Below are 14,486 nucleotides of genomic sequence, written 5' to 3' on the forward strand. Positions count from 1 at the left end.
TGTCTACCCTCAACATCAGCCAATATCATCAGCCAACCAATGTATCGGTCAGGCCCTAATGAAAACAGAAAGCTGCTTCACCATAATAGTTGATTTCATACTCCAGCACAAGTTCTAGTCTTTATGACAGTGTAAGAGTGGTCTTCTATATCATACATTAACTGGGCTCCTCCCTGTAGCCGTTGTCTCCAAAGACGTCATATTCTTCTGAAAGATGTGCTCTCAGGCTGCCTGTTCTGGAGCTCCAAGGGGAGCTGGCTTTGATTCCGGCCCAGCCATGAAACTCCCGATGTGGGCTGGTCGTGTGGGATGAGGAGGGGGACGTGTATGTTTTTGCTCGTGTCTGTGGACCCCACCCTGGCTCTGAGCCAAAGAGGCCTGTCAGGAGCCTCCCTGATCATTACATCAGCCCAATTATGCAACTCATCGGAGCTAACTCTGTGCAGGCGAGTGGGAGTGGGCCACAGCGCTGGCATGTTTACGCGGATCGACATCTGGCTCATACCGGCTTCATCACTTGTTGGTCATATGGTTCGTATGAACAGCCAATGCTTTCATACACAAACTCATGTCCAAACTCCAGTTCATTCAGAGAAGTGCATAGTGGTGCAAGTGGTTGATTGCAGTCTTGCACACCACCAGAGGAGGTTTTTGGGTATTGTGTCTTTATCTCTCTGTGTTTTGTTGCTCAGAATTGGAGGTTTCAGACTCTAAATATCATCCCCTCTCCTGCTTTCTCTTCCTCTGTCTGAGGGATGAAGGGAGGGGTAATGGATGAAGCGTCTGACTGTCGAGTGACCTTTAGGAATATGCCACAGTGCTGAATAGGAGCAGATAAGCTGAGCATGTGTGTGTATGCATTCATGTCGGTTTAAGTGTATGTGCATCATCATGCTGTGTAATCCATCTGAAAGGAAAACCTAGTTTGTGTTATATGAATACTTTTTAAGATGCCAAAGTAAAAGAAAGCGCTAAGACAGCTGAAATGCCAACAAATCATCTCTCAGAAGTAATCTCAAATTCACCTTCCGTTTGGGGTGGGCAATAAAATATAATGCCAAAATATTTCAGGAGGCTCATATTCATTTTTCTTGTATTTGATTTTTTTCCCACTGAGATCCACCTTATCACATTTGATGATTGGCTGCTGTGTATTGTGCCTCATTCAAAAAGCAGTCCAGGCTGAAACACTTCTAATAGCTTTAAAGTAAATGGGTGGGGCTAAACTGCTGTAGGATAAGTGGCTGGTTATACAGTGGTTTTCAGCCTGTAGTATGAGTGGGCTGTGGTCACACACATCTTCTAAGTCGCTTCTCCTTCTGGGTCACTGGAGCCTATCCCAGCTGTCATTGGCAGGATACACCCTCGACAGGTCGCCAGTCCATCGCAGGGCAGACAGACAGACACATTCACACCTAGGGGCAATTTAGCATGTCTTTGGACTGTGGGAGGAAACCAACGCAGACATGGGGAGAACATGCAAATTCCACACAGAAATGACCGTGGTCACCCGGCCGGGGACTCAAACCCAGGCTCTCCTTGCTGTGAGGCGACAATGCTACTAACCATGCCACGGTGCAGCCCAGGCTGTGGTCACTCAGTGTAAAACATATCTTTTATTTGATCATATAGAATTTATGGGTCATGGATAAATGGTTTTCAAATGAAAGCTGATCTACAAGCAACCATCGTATCTCAAATTGAGAAAAAAGCGAGAAATCCAAGCATAAACCGAAAATTCAGCAGTGAGCACCTCATGCTAGGCCTCGGGTACATGGGAGCTGAAAACAAGCAGTTCTGTGTTGCAGGCTCAGACATTTCATCAAAAAAATCTTCGAAGCTGGATAAATTTCACCGTCACTCAGACACTAAAGATAACGTGCTAAGTATCAGAGCCTAGCGTATTGAGGGAGACCTTCTTTTTAGCCTGACATCCAGCACTTGGTAGCTGCCAAACACTGAGTGCGTTTACGTGCACTTAGTAATCCGATAACTGCAGAAGATCAGATTTTGTCAGTAATCCGATCAGAACATTTACATTTGCTTGAGTAATCAGATAATGGAGAAACTCCAGGTCTACATGGGTCAGACAGAAATCAGATTTCTGACTCGAAACTGGCCGATAAACTCACAGAAGACAAGACGTAAACGTAGCGTACAGCTCAGACTTCATGCCACACATTTGTTTAAAAAAAAAAAACATTACGCCACTTTACCTGATAATATGAACATTCAGATGTGCAGACATCAGAATAAGAGTTTACATGCACTAAGAAATCTGATCACTGAGCTACAATCTTGCTCTCTTTATCCGATTTCTTAATCGGATTTCTAGATCGGAATGTGCTGATTAGACCATTTGAATGATTGGATAACTGCAGAAATCCGATAATGGTGGGATTATTGAGTTCGTGTGAATGCACTCAATCTCAACCATCTCATTAGTTTAATAAAAAAAGTTCAAAATTTTAGATTTGGTTTAATTTTGTGTGTCACCGAAGCTTTTGTGTTCAACCGTGTGGGCCACAAGTTTAAAAGTGTTGGGAGCCTCTGTCTTAGGCTATTAGGGAATATTGAATGTAAAGCTGTTTAACTGGTCAGTAAACAGTACATTGTGATCTGATATTTGTCAGTGTGTTTGCTTAACCATTTACCAGTATCTCCTTGAAGAAGCTCCAGGATCACGTTTGTGTAATAGTCCGTTGTTAAGTGAATTCAGGTGTGCTGATGATAGAATTTAACAAATCCATGCGCTGGAGTGCAGCAAAAAGCAAACCTGTGCTATTCCAGCTGTAGCTTTACTAAAATGTTTTTGTTCAGTTTTCATTTGTGCTTATTCTGCTGTTATATAGTGGTGTTACCGGCAAAATCACATAAAAAGCCTTAAACATTGAATTCAGAACCATCAGCCAACTGTGTTTGCACACTGTGGAATTAGACCTCCATGCAGTGAAACACCCACATGTATGCACACTAGTGAACACACTCTAGGGGGCAGTGAGCACACTCGCCTGGAGCAGTGGGCAGCCCTGTCCACAGCGCCTGGGGAGCAGTTAGGTGCCTTGCTCAAGGGCACTTCAGTCACATACTGTCAGCCGACGGGATCAAACGGTGACATTCCGGACTCCAGGCTGGTTTCCTAACCTCCAGCCAACATTGTTGCCTGTGATGTAGGTTATTCACACAGTGTTCAAACAAGCCACAAAGTAACGTATAGCTTATTGCTTCTAATAGCTACCTGGTTGCAAAGTCCACCTCTATTCGGTTATGCAGTCCACCTCTATTCAGTTATAGATTCTGAAATTGGCTGGGAGGGATTTCAGCCACGTTAGAAAACCATTTCTGACTGAAATCTGATTTTAAATTTTAATCATAGCGTCATAGTAAGCCGTTTTTGTTTACGTTTATTATGAGCTGTGATAATGCACTTACATGCACTTATAATGCACTTATTATGAGCTGCAATGTTTGTTTTATTATTTATTTATCTCATATTTTCTTAGAAAATCTCTTCAACAATCAGTGTTTTCTTTTCATGAAATAAAATAAATAAATAAAAATTCTAAATCTGTATCAAAATTGTATCATATCATTGTTCAGAAAACGGCGAAATGTATCAAATCATGAAATTTGTCTCTGTCGATTCACTCCTAATAACCTACATTTCTTTTAATACAACTTACAGTTCATCATAGTTTAAGTACTCTGAACCCACAATATGCCCAGAAAAGCTTATGTTGCAATTTATTGTGATAATGATAACATATCGTCATATTCCCCACCCTTCCTTCTCATTTTGACTAACTAATGTGATGTAATACGATGAGCTCATAGCTCTTGTGTGATGCCTTTGGCTGAATTGTTTATGTGCTGAAAGTAACTGTAGAAGGTGAAGAGGGACTTTCCATAGTTTTTCTGTCTCCTTTGGTCTCTCTCTGCCAGGTGACCCTCATTTTCCAAAGGTTCTGACATCCTCACTGATACCTTTGAGTGTTCAAAGTTAAAAGCTCTCTGTGCTGTAACTCTATGAACTGACATGCTGGTAACAAAGTTTAGATCTATACTCTACAGAGCTATATGCTGTGATTAGACAACAATAGTGCACGCACACACATACAGTCCCTCGCATCCCACTGACACACACACACTCCCTCGCACAAGAACAGCTGTGTGAAGGAGTGGTCACCTCACACTGCTGAGAGAGTATGAGAGAGAGAGAGAGAGAGAAGGAAAGAGGGAGGGGCTGTGATTGGAGTCAAAGCAACGCAGACTGAGAACTCCACATGTCAAACTTCTGAGAGTATGGGCGAGTGAGCTTGAGAGAAAGAGGGAAAGTGTGTGAGAGATCGAGATCTTCTCCAGCTGTTGTGGTGTTAGTTCGTGCTCAGAGGTCAGAGCCTGGGTTTATGCGCTTTCTAGCTTATTTTCACTCACACAGCATCACCGACACACAACAGGCTGTTGGACAGAACCATGCAGGCCAGTGGGGGTCGGGCCCCCCGTAAGGAGGCAGTGTGTGAGCAGCCTCAGCAGGGTAGGACCCAGGGGGACATGGAGCTGGATGGGGAGTCAGGGGCACCAACAGCGGTGAGTGGTCTGGAGAACCATAAGATTATACTCTGAGTTTATACTCCGATCAAGTGGCAATGGACTAGAAATGGACTAGTTTAGAAATGTAATAAGGAGGTTTTTAAATTGCAGTAAGACTTATTAATGTGTAACTTCTATTCATTATTCAGTACATAGTATAAAACTGGTGGGTAAGTTTTATAGTTAGATATGTGTGTGTGGAAGTGTGGGCCACCTGATAATTTGACAGATTAGATGATCTATAATTAACATAACTAACTATAGTTAGTTAACTATAATTATAACATAAGTCATATGTTAAAAAAGTGTAAGGCAAACATGCATGTGGTATTCTGAATGTTATTTTAATAGCAATATCAGGCCTCGTCCACTTGTTTAGGACAAGTGAAAGTCCCATCGACTTCAGAGAAGGCTTCAGGCTAAGCTAAGTGACCTTGGACGGTAAAGCTTGCGTGACGTTTGCAATTATGTTCCTTATTACTTGATTAATTCACAGTTGTGTCCAAATGAAAGATAGCAGTTTACTAGATTCATAACATTAACTGAACTAGTCTTATATTTTACAAAGATTACGCTTCAACTCAGTGTTGGGCGTCGTCTTAAAATGACAGAATGAAAAAGTGTAGCTTTTATTAAATCTTTTTTAATAATCTCTTTTTATTTTATTTATCTACTGCTTTATTTTAATTTTGCTGTTGTTGGCATTATTGTTATTGTTATTGATGAATGTTAAATAACCTGTGTGGAAATAAAAAACAAAGCAAAACGAGGGGAAAAGATATCCCCAAACTGTGCATCTGTAACGTCAGGGAGCGAGGAGGTGGACGCATATGCGGAGATAAGTGACTTAAGGGTCAAGACAGTCCAGGTTCAGGTAACCAACACAAGGAGCAGGAGGGATAGACATGACAAGGAACACAGAAGTCCAAACACTTAACAAAAACTCTTCAAATAATATGTATACTACGCACACAAGCTTTACATCAAACAGCACATACAAACATCAAACAGTACAAAGACCAGCGAATACAAAGGGCAAACACTGGGCTTATAAAACACAGGGATAACCAGGGACAGGCGGAAAACAGGTGGCAGCAATCAGGGGGGGAGTCACAAAACAAGGGGCTGGACTAGGAAACCAAAACAAAACACGACCAGGAGGGGCCATTCGTGACAGCATCAAACCACCCCCCTGACCCTCGACCCGGTTTAACCGCTTACCGTGGTTATTTTCCTCATGGTTATTTCTCCAGTGTTAACCGACTAAGAGGACTAGTTGAATATGTTCCTTATACCTTATTATTGTTGTTGTCGGTAGAAAACCTCGTCTGTCCATTTTTGTCATTTTTCAGTTTTTTACAAAATTTGGAAATGTCTGTTGTCCTTTACATTGTGTGTAAATATCATGAAGAATGGACGATAAGAAAAGGCCCATAATGACTTGGAAAGACGTCTGGTTCCATTGACTTACATTAAAAGTAAAGTAGTTTTTTCCTTCTCCTGTAAAGTTACCATTTTGAAGATTTGAGGTTTTGTGACAACAACACCATTATCCACTATCAGCACTTGTCTAAGGGGCACACTTTGAGGCTTTGAGTGTGTGTGTGTGTGTGTGTGTGTGTGTCTTATTAGAGTTCACTGAACTTGTGAAGTGTCTGACTACAAAAGAACCCTGTTTGTTTAGGTAAAGTATGTACAGGATGTGTGTGTGTGTGTGTGTGTGTGTGTAGGAGAGTAAGAAAGCAGAGTGTGCAGGATTTATAGTGCAATTAAACAGGGCTGGCTGTCCTCCTCACATTACGAGCCTCCTTTTACTACCAGTACCATGCAGGTTTAATTAAAGATGTGTTTTGCTGCTCCTCCTTGTAAACCGACTAGTTATTGTAGGCTCCACCACCAGCTAGCTCACTTAAGAGTTGGACTGACCTGTGTGTTTAGGCTGTTGATTACCATCGATAACGAAAGCGACAGACCTTTAGAAGTAGAGTTTGAAGTTTAACCCATTACATGGCCAGGTACCGCTGATGGGCCCAAAGTTTTATTACACACTTTTATATCCTAAGAACAGCTCAACCAGTTTGCATTCATCTCCCGGTAGTTACTGAATATTGTAAAATGGATAGTTCCGGTCCTAAAATCTGATTGGCTGAGCTGCCTTCACGGCCATTGTAAAATCCATGATACACCACGGCTGTGACCGCCTCACAGCAACTGAACTCGGTATCACTGCGCCACAGCATTAAAAACCCTTCTGTGGTTAATTTAATCTTTGACTGTAATTCTGATCGTATGGAGCACCGAGTGTGCTGATGAAGATGAGAAGCCGTATTTTGTTTAAACTGAAGGGCTGAACACTTATTTTCGTAACTAGAACTGGGCTGGTCAGCCAGCCAACAGGCTAAAAGACAGCATGCTAAACAGCTCCAACGTTACTCTCACAGGCTTGAACTAAAGGAACTAAAGAATATCACCTGAATGTCTTACACGCTTCAATGTCCGTGTTTTAGTCAGAAGTAGCATCAAACCCAGGCTGAATCCCAAACAGCTCTGTTCTCCCTAAACAGCGTACTATGAAAGTTCTAGCTATAGAACTTTAGTACTATAGACATTCTAGCTTCTGCTGCACTGCTTGCGAAGTATGAATGTGGATGAATCCCAAAATGATGTTTTGCTCTGTTGGGCTGCAGGAGTCAGTATTTAAACCCCTACGTAGTGCACTATGTAGGGAGTAGGGAGCCGTTTGAGATTCAGCCCCAGTGTGAGAAAAGTGCAGAGGACAGACTGGCAGAAGACTTTTGGTGACCAAAAAGTCTGTTACATATGTCCACTGTTGGAGGCAGTTGTGGGCTGGAGATCAGGGAAGCAGCCTTGCAACTGTAAGGTCGCTGGTTTGATCCCCTGAGCCGACAGGATGTGACTAAGGTGCCATTGACCAAGGCACCTAACCCCCAACTGCTCTCCGGGTGCTGCGGAGAGGGCTGCTCATCACCCTAGTGTGTGTCCTCACTAGTGTGTATGTGGTGTTTCACTGGTTTAAAATGCGGAGGTGAAATTTCCCCACTGGGGAATAAGGGTCTCTTAATCTTATATGAAAAAACAAAAAAAAAAAAATCTCTGCAGTTTACAGTGATTTGCATCAGAATGTCCTTCTCGTTCAGCGGTCAGTGGTTGCTTAGCAACGATACTGCGAAGGAACTACGTTTCTTGATGGAATACTTGTTTCGCTTAACAGATATCAGGGCTGCTCAAAAGTGTGGTACCCAGGCCAAATTTGTAAGCCCGTTTGATTTGGCCCACTAGAAAGTCACTGTAACCCGGCCCCCTCACCAAAGAAAGAACAGCCACTTTTTTCTACACAGCACTTTTAACTGAAATAGTTTTATTGAATAATATCATTTGTAATGAACAGCTTTGTATTAAATTAGAGATTTTCACTAGTGGGCTCAGATGTGTGGACCCCACTGTGTTTATAACTTATATTTTCCTTTTAGAATGACATTTTAGTAACAAAGTGTGGTTTTCAGCGTTTTCTAAAATGCATTTCTACCTCTCTGTATTTTGCTTTGTCTTTTTGGCCCTTGGCTCCCCACAAACATTGCACTTTGCCCATCCAAGACAGCCTGTTCTAAACATAAACTGTGTATGTTGTGTGTATGGTGTGTGTGTGTGTGTGTGTGTGTGTGTGTGTGTGTGTGTGTGTGTGTGTGTGTGTGTGTGTGTGTGCTAACTGCACATTAACCAGGCTCAGTAATCCTTTAATTAGGTTCATATTGCATTCATTAGAAGGTGTTTGCGTTGGCTGGGCGTGATCTGTATCCTTTATGCTGCAGTCTAGTGGCTGCTGTCCAGTTTGGCCTTCATACTGATACTTTAATACATCAGCCGATTACAATTTCATTTTAAGGGCCGGTGAGGATCATGCGTGTTGGCGTGCAGTGTCATGATGTCACTCTTGTCGTGCGAGGAGTGTGTGTAAGCTGTGTGGAGCTGTTGGACAGTTCTGAGGCCTCCTCTGCGTATGTGGTGTTTGGAACGGAACTGCTGTTTGAAAAGGTGTTTGAGTTGGCGAAGCGGTAAAAATACAGAGATGTTTAACAGTCGCGGGTGAAGAATGTGTGTAAGCCAGGCTCCATGATGGACTGATTGTGTCTTGACTGATAGACTGATGTAGGCTAAGAGCAGATTGATAAGTGTTTTGTTGACAGCTGGGCTGGAAAAGAATGCTTTTAAACCACTACCAAGTTTAAAATGCTTTACACCTCGTTCCCCACATGCAGAGGTTTAAAAACGAAGCACTGGAGATCTACAACGTTCCATTTTTGGATGGAACTAGGCCAAGACTTGTGGCACACACACACGAATACACACGTACAGACCCCCTATGGCTACAGAATGAGCCAGTTTTGTTGCTGTTAGACTGTAATAGTGAGAAACGGCTCAGAAACGGAATAAAAGACAGCTGGTTTGATTTGAGCAGAACTAATATTAACCTAATATAATCTTCCTTAATAATCTTTCTAAACTGGTTAGAACAAATTGGGAAAACGTTTAATTCTGTCCTTTATGCTGTATTAAAGTAGACTGAAAGCTGTTAGACTGGGCAGTTGATGAGGATCTGACTACACACAGACAGGCTATACATTTGTTTGTGAATGCTCCAACACACAGCTAATACATTAGAAGCAGTTCATTTGGCTGATTGTTATGATGAAAATAAGTCCAAATGAAAAAGTACGAAGAAATAGCAAATTCCTTGTTCAAAAGTTCCTTCATCAGCGCGCATAAGAGACCCGAGACATGATGTTAAATGTGCTTGATGTTAGAGGTGGTTGGTTAGTGTGGTGGTTAACACCTCTGCCTTCTACACTGTAGACTGGGGTTCAATCCCCAGCCAGGGCAGCACCCTACACTGTACCAATAAGGGTCCTTGGGCAAGACTCCTAACACCACCTTGGCCTTCCTGTGTAAAATGATCAAATTGTAAGTCGCTCTGGATAAGAGCATCTGCCGTAGATGTAAATGTTAAAGGAAAGTGTTTTTCCCCCTTAAGTGTGGTTTATAGCTTTGTGTGCGTGTAAACAGTCTGCAAAGTCACAAAGCTCAGAGTTCACACCAGAGGGAGAAACTCTCTCCCACAGAAACCACTTTTCTCCGCTGCCTGAAATTTCTCGTTGGAATTCCAGCCCTTTTCCTTTGTTACAAGATGACATAATCTCGTAACACAGTCCTTATTGCACGCCTACCAGCAAATTTGGCACGGCCTCACACAGCAGATATGCTGACTGGTCTTTAAGGATCAGGCTTTGGCTCAAACTGATAAGGCAGAATTGACGCCAGTGGAAAAATAGCCACATCAGTGTTTACAGCTACTCAGGAGAGAAGGATCTGTCTGTAGACTGTAAGACTGGGGTGGAACATGTAGAGGTGGAAATCATCTGACTAATCAGAACAGAGTGAGTGAGCTGACCAATCAGAGCACACTCGGCTCATCTGGAGTGGGTGTGCTTAAAGACACAGGAGCTCTAACAGAGCATTTGAGAGAACGGGGTAAAAATGACTGACATTTGTGGGTTTGGCGATAGTGCATAAGTAAGCTACATAGAATAAAAAATAATTGGCATTATTCATCACTGTTCCTAAAAAGAATTTTTTCCCTAAAATCCACTGATGCAGTTTCCACAAAGATCCTGAGATCCAAAGTTTTTATTATTTAGCGTTTGTTCTCAGGTAGGAACAGAATCTACATACACTCAAGAACACAAAAGTGTGAAGAATGTGGTTTAATAACACGTCAGGAATCTGATGTAAACTTTTCAGAGGACATTTCTCAAAAACAAAATCAGGAAAAACTTTGTGATTAACGAGTAACAGAGATTTCCAATTAGAGAATGTTCTTTCACTACAATACCCAGCATGCATTGGGAACCAGCATGTATTGAGAACCCCCCCTCAGCTGTGATTTCGAAGCTACTAACTACAAATGTGATATTCAGCTCATTCTGCAGTGGTTGCAGTGGTGTGAGTTATCTGACCAGGTTGTGGAAAGAAAATGCAAACACACTCTCACGTATCTGCCTCAGAGTGCTTGTAGTTTTTCAGAGGTTCCTCCCACCTTCAAGATGCATCACCGGAAGGTTTTCTAGTCTTTTGTGCTGGAAGATCTCTCACCACATTTTACAGCATCTTCACTGTAGGATGAAACTAGTCATGTCTACAACATGTGCAGCAATTGATTCGTTTTTCAGAGTCTTGGTCAGAACAACTTTAAAATATCGCTGCTGTTGGAAGAAAAAAACCTTGTATCTCCATTTTTTGTATTTTTTCAGTTTTTGATATAATTTAAAAATACCTGTAGCACTTTATATTATATGTACATTTCACGATGGATGGACCAAAAGAAAAGGCCCAAAATGGCTTGGAAAAAAGTCTGGTTCCATTGACTTACATTCAAAGTAAAGTAGGTTTTTTCCTTCTGCTGTAAAGTTACCATTTTTGAGATACGAGGTTTTGTTCCGACAAATGTGATATGCTATCACTCTTTAATATGCATAACTATAGCTAAAATGTTTGAAAGTTACAGTTTGGACAGTTTTGTTCAGTGAAAAACAGTGACCTCAAATAAACACACACACAATAGCAGGGCGTAGGGCACATGGTCATTAAGAAGGGAGACTCCAGTGTCTGAGGATGTTTTTTCTCTTGCTGTGATTAGTTGCTGCCACCACCCTACAACATCTCTGCTTGTTTTGTCTGGTATTTGTCTGTATCTGCTGACCTTGATTTTTCCCTTATCACTGCTTGATATCAGTACCAGTACCAAAAGTATGACCAAACACATTTTTCAAAGGTTTAACACATCTGAGAATGGAGCGTACAACAGGGGGATGTACACTACATTTACACTGTTGGCTTTCTGAACGCTCAAGGCTTTTGTTTGGCAAGCTGTGTGTTTACTCACTTCTGAACCACAGAGGATTGTGACAGCTGAGTGTGAGTGTGAGTTTGTGAGTGGCAGGATGCTCCTCTCCCACGAGGGCGTCGTCCTGTTTGGAATGTAAACAGTATCAGCTCGGAGCTCTCAGCCAATGGGGGCCGTGGACAGAGCTCTGTGGTTCTGGTCTGAGTATGTAGCTATGAGGTCACAAAGGGCCCTGTCATGGAAACGGTTCCCCGGGGTCCTATTGGCCAGCAGTGGCTTCTGCTGCTGGTTGTAGCCAATCACAGATCACAACAGGAAGCTTACATGCACACTGTGCCTGGTACAATTAAACACAATACTCATTCATGTATCTCTCTCTGTATCTCTTTCTCTGAGCCAGAGTCTCTCCAAGTTCCACACATACATAACATCCGCACACACACACACACACACACACACACACACACAATGTGAGTTCAGTTATGTGGATGCAGTCATACAGGCTTGTCGGCCCAGTAAACTTGCGTCTGCCAGCAAATTTTAATGAGCAAAATTACATTAATTTCATTGCAGACTGCGGACTGCAGACATCTGGGACACTTCTCTTTTGCGTCATGTTCAACTTTGGTGAACTTAGAGGCACAAATTTGCATGTTCTACCATGTTCTGCTGCTTAAGTTGTGTTGACCTTCAACCTAAAGTTGTGACCCTTCAAATAGGAGTGAACCCCCAAAACAGAGGAAACGCTGATTAAACAAGTGTCTAAGCATGAACCTTTTTCTGTTTCTGCCTCACTGGCAATTAACCCTCTACTGCACTCGTTATGAGAGCAATATAAAAAAATAGTTTCACTTTTCTTCCATAAAATCGACCATTTTTAAATAATAATGTGTGCAGGGGTCCTTTTGGGGTGTGTTGCCCTGAGGCAACATTGTGCAACAATGGGAAGAAATGATATAAAGCCGTGTTCCCTGAAGTGAATCCGTTGCACTGCCCTTGCTTCAAGACAACAAACATACTTCTGCAAATTCTCATAACAAAACAAACTGAATGTTGTTAAAATGTTTGAAATAAAAGTTCAAAAGTGTCCACCAAGAGATAATATGACCAAATACAATACTTTTTATTTTTTATGTTAGTGTAAAGTGAGGAAACGGGTTTGTTGCCTAGAGGCAACTCTGTGCAACAGAGGGTTAGTAAGCACACAAAGGACACAGCATGATATGCAGTAAGAGTCTATATTGTTATCTTTTGTAGTTTTACCCCTTTAAAGGAGTTCACGGCATTTTTGTTTCAATAAAAAACACCTCAGTCCATTCATTTCAGTGATGTGTTGACAGACAGCTGTTGACAGCAGTTTTCACTTGTGAGCTTTCATGTTTGTCTGAGTTTCCTGTTCACATCTGTGTCCACCCAAAACAAACCGGCAGGGTGTGTTTTCACAGATATCAAAAAATCTTGTGAATAGAGCCAAAGTCCTTTAGTCTTCTGACTCGGGGGCATCTTTGCAACACCACTGGGCAGTTATTCCCCACATGCGCATAACCAGCAAGCTGATTGGCTCTTTTTCTTGAAGAGTGGAAAGTTCTCTGCAAACAGACACCATATTGAGCATTACGAGCTTTCTCATTCATATTTCAACCAGTGACCGTCAGTCTTTATAACATCGCTGATGCAGCCTTAGGTAGGTTGCTTACTGCGATGTTAGCTCCTTGGCTGACTGCAGCTGTATACAAGTCACCCCACTGCTGCCAACCACGCCGATCAGCTACACTTTTTCTTACAAGTCGATGTGTAGTAGTATGCTGTGGTGATTTTTAGTTATGTGATAGATTTATTTTTACTTTTACATTTTCTATGTTTATGGTAGGTGAGTTAGGCACCTTGCTAGCTGATGTTTTAGCTACTGCTGCCAACCACGTTATCTACACTTTATGGGCACGACTAGCATAAAACTGTCTGATATAATTGTTTACATTCACATTGTTATTGTTTATGGTAAGCAAGTTAACTAGCTTTGTGACCGCACCAACATGACAGATTTTTATGTCACTGCTCTTCCTGACCAGCTCTCCACCATGGATTACCCAGTTACTAATATAGTCAGTAATGACGGCCCTACAAGCACTTTCCTTCTCCCAAAGTCTTATCTCGTTATCTCTTGCACATGGAGAAATGTAAGGCTGACCTGTGTGTGTGTGTGTGTGTGTGTGTGTGTGTGCGCGCGCATGTTCTTGTCAGGTGAAGCCGAAGGTGATCGAGCCACTGGACTATGAGAGCGTTTTGGTGCAGAGAAAGACTCAGATCCTCAGCGATGTTCTGCGGGACATGCTGCAGTTCCCCATCGACGACTTTCAGGTGAGCATTCCTCCTTCACTCCATCTATTCCATCCATCTCATCCATCATCTGTCCCTTATATCATCCCTTTATGCATTATGTGTACATCTGTTGTGTCCTTACCTCCATTCATCTGTCTCCACAACCATCTATTCATTGTTCGATCCATCCATTCATTCCTCCTATCATCTTTAAATGCTCACATCCCTCCTTTCTTGTTTTGTTCATTAGAGGTGAGTTTGTTCATTAGAGTTGTGCTTCCGTTATGTAAAATATGCTTTTGTGAGCTTATTGTGGATATCGCCCATCCTTTAATAACACTGACCAACTGCATGTTTCATTAAGATCCATAGTTAGTCCTGTTTTGTTTGGTTTATGTGGAAATGTTGAATAAATATTATTGTACACATCGTTTTTGGTAGCAGCCGTTAAATGAGGCTCTTACTACTGCATTGTTTCCGTCTGCCAAAATATCATGATACATATTGTGTCCTTGAGTATCTTGATATTTTTGTCATATCGCCCATCCCTGTTGTCCATTCTATCCATTCCTGCCTTCCTCCCTTCATCCCTCTATGCGTCCAATCCTCCACCAATTTATCCACCCATTCCATCTGTCCATTCCTGCCTTTGCATCTT

The 14,486-nt window shown here is 42.1% G+C and overlaps 1 protein-coding gene across 14 annotated transcripts in view; it reads left to right on the top strand.

The window, feature by feature from the left end:
• The window catches only part of dock9b (dedicator of cytokinesis 9b), a 143,160-nt gene that overhangs the window by 36,249 nt on the left and 92,425 nt on the right, over positions 1–14,486 (top strand). For 13 of the 14 annotated variants that reach the window (XM_037536544.1, XM_037536553.1, XM_037536552.1 and 10 more), the window contains exon 2: positions 13,751–13,867. In XM_037536544.1, the coding sequence (XP_037392441.1) occupies positions 13,751–13,867 (117 nt within the window). Of the gene's footprint in view, positions 1–4,266; positions 4,588–13,750; positions 13,868–14,486 lie in introns of those variants that run through there. The other variant, XM_037536547.1, reaches the window with a different exon arrangement.

Source organism: Pygocentrus nattereri, chromosome 30 (genome assembly GCF_015220715.1).
Source record: "Pygocentrus nattereri isolate fPygNat1 chromosome 30, fPygNat1.pri, whole genome shotgun sequence".
Classification (NCBI taxonomy): domain Eukaryota; kingdom Metazoa; phylum Chordata; class Actinopteri; order Characiformes; family Serrasalmidae; genus Pygocentrus; species Pygocentrus nattereri.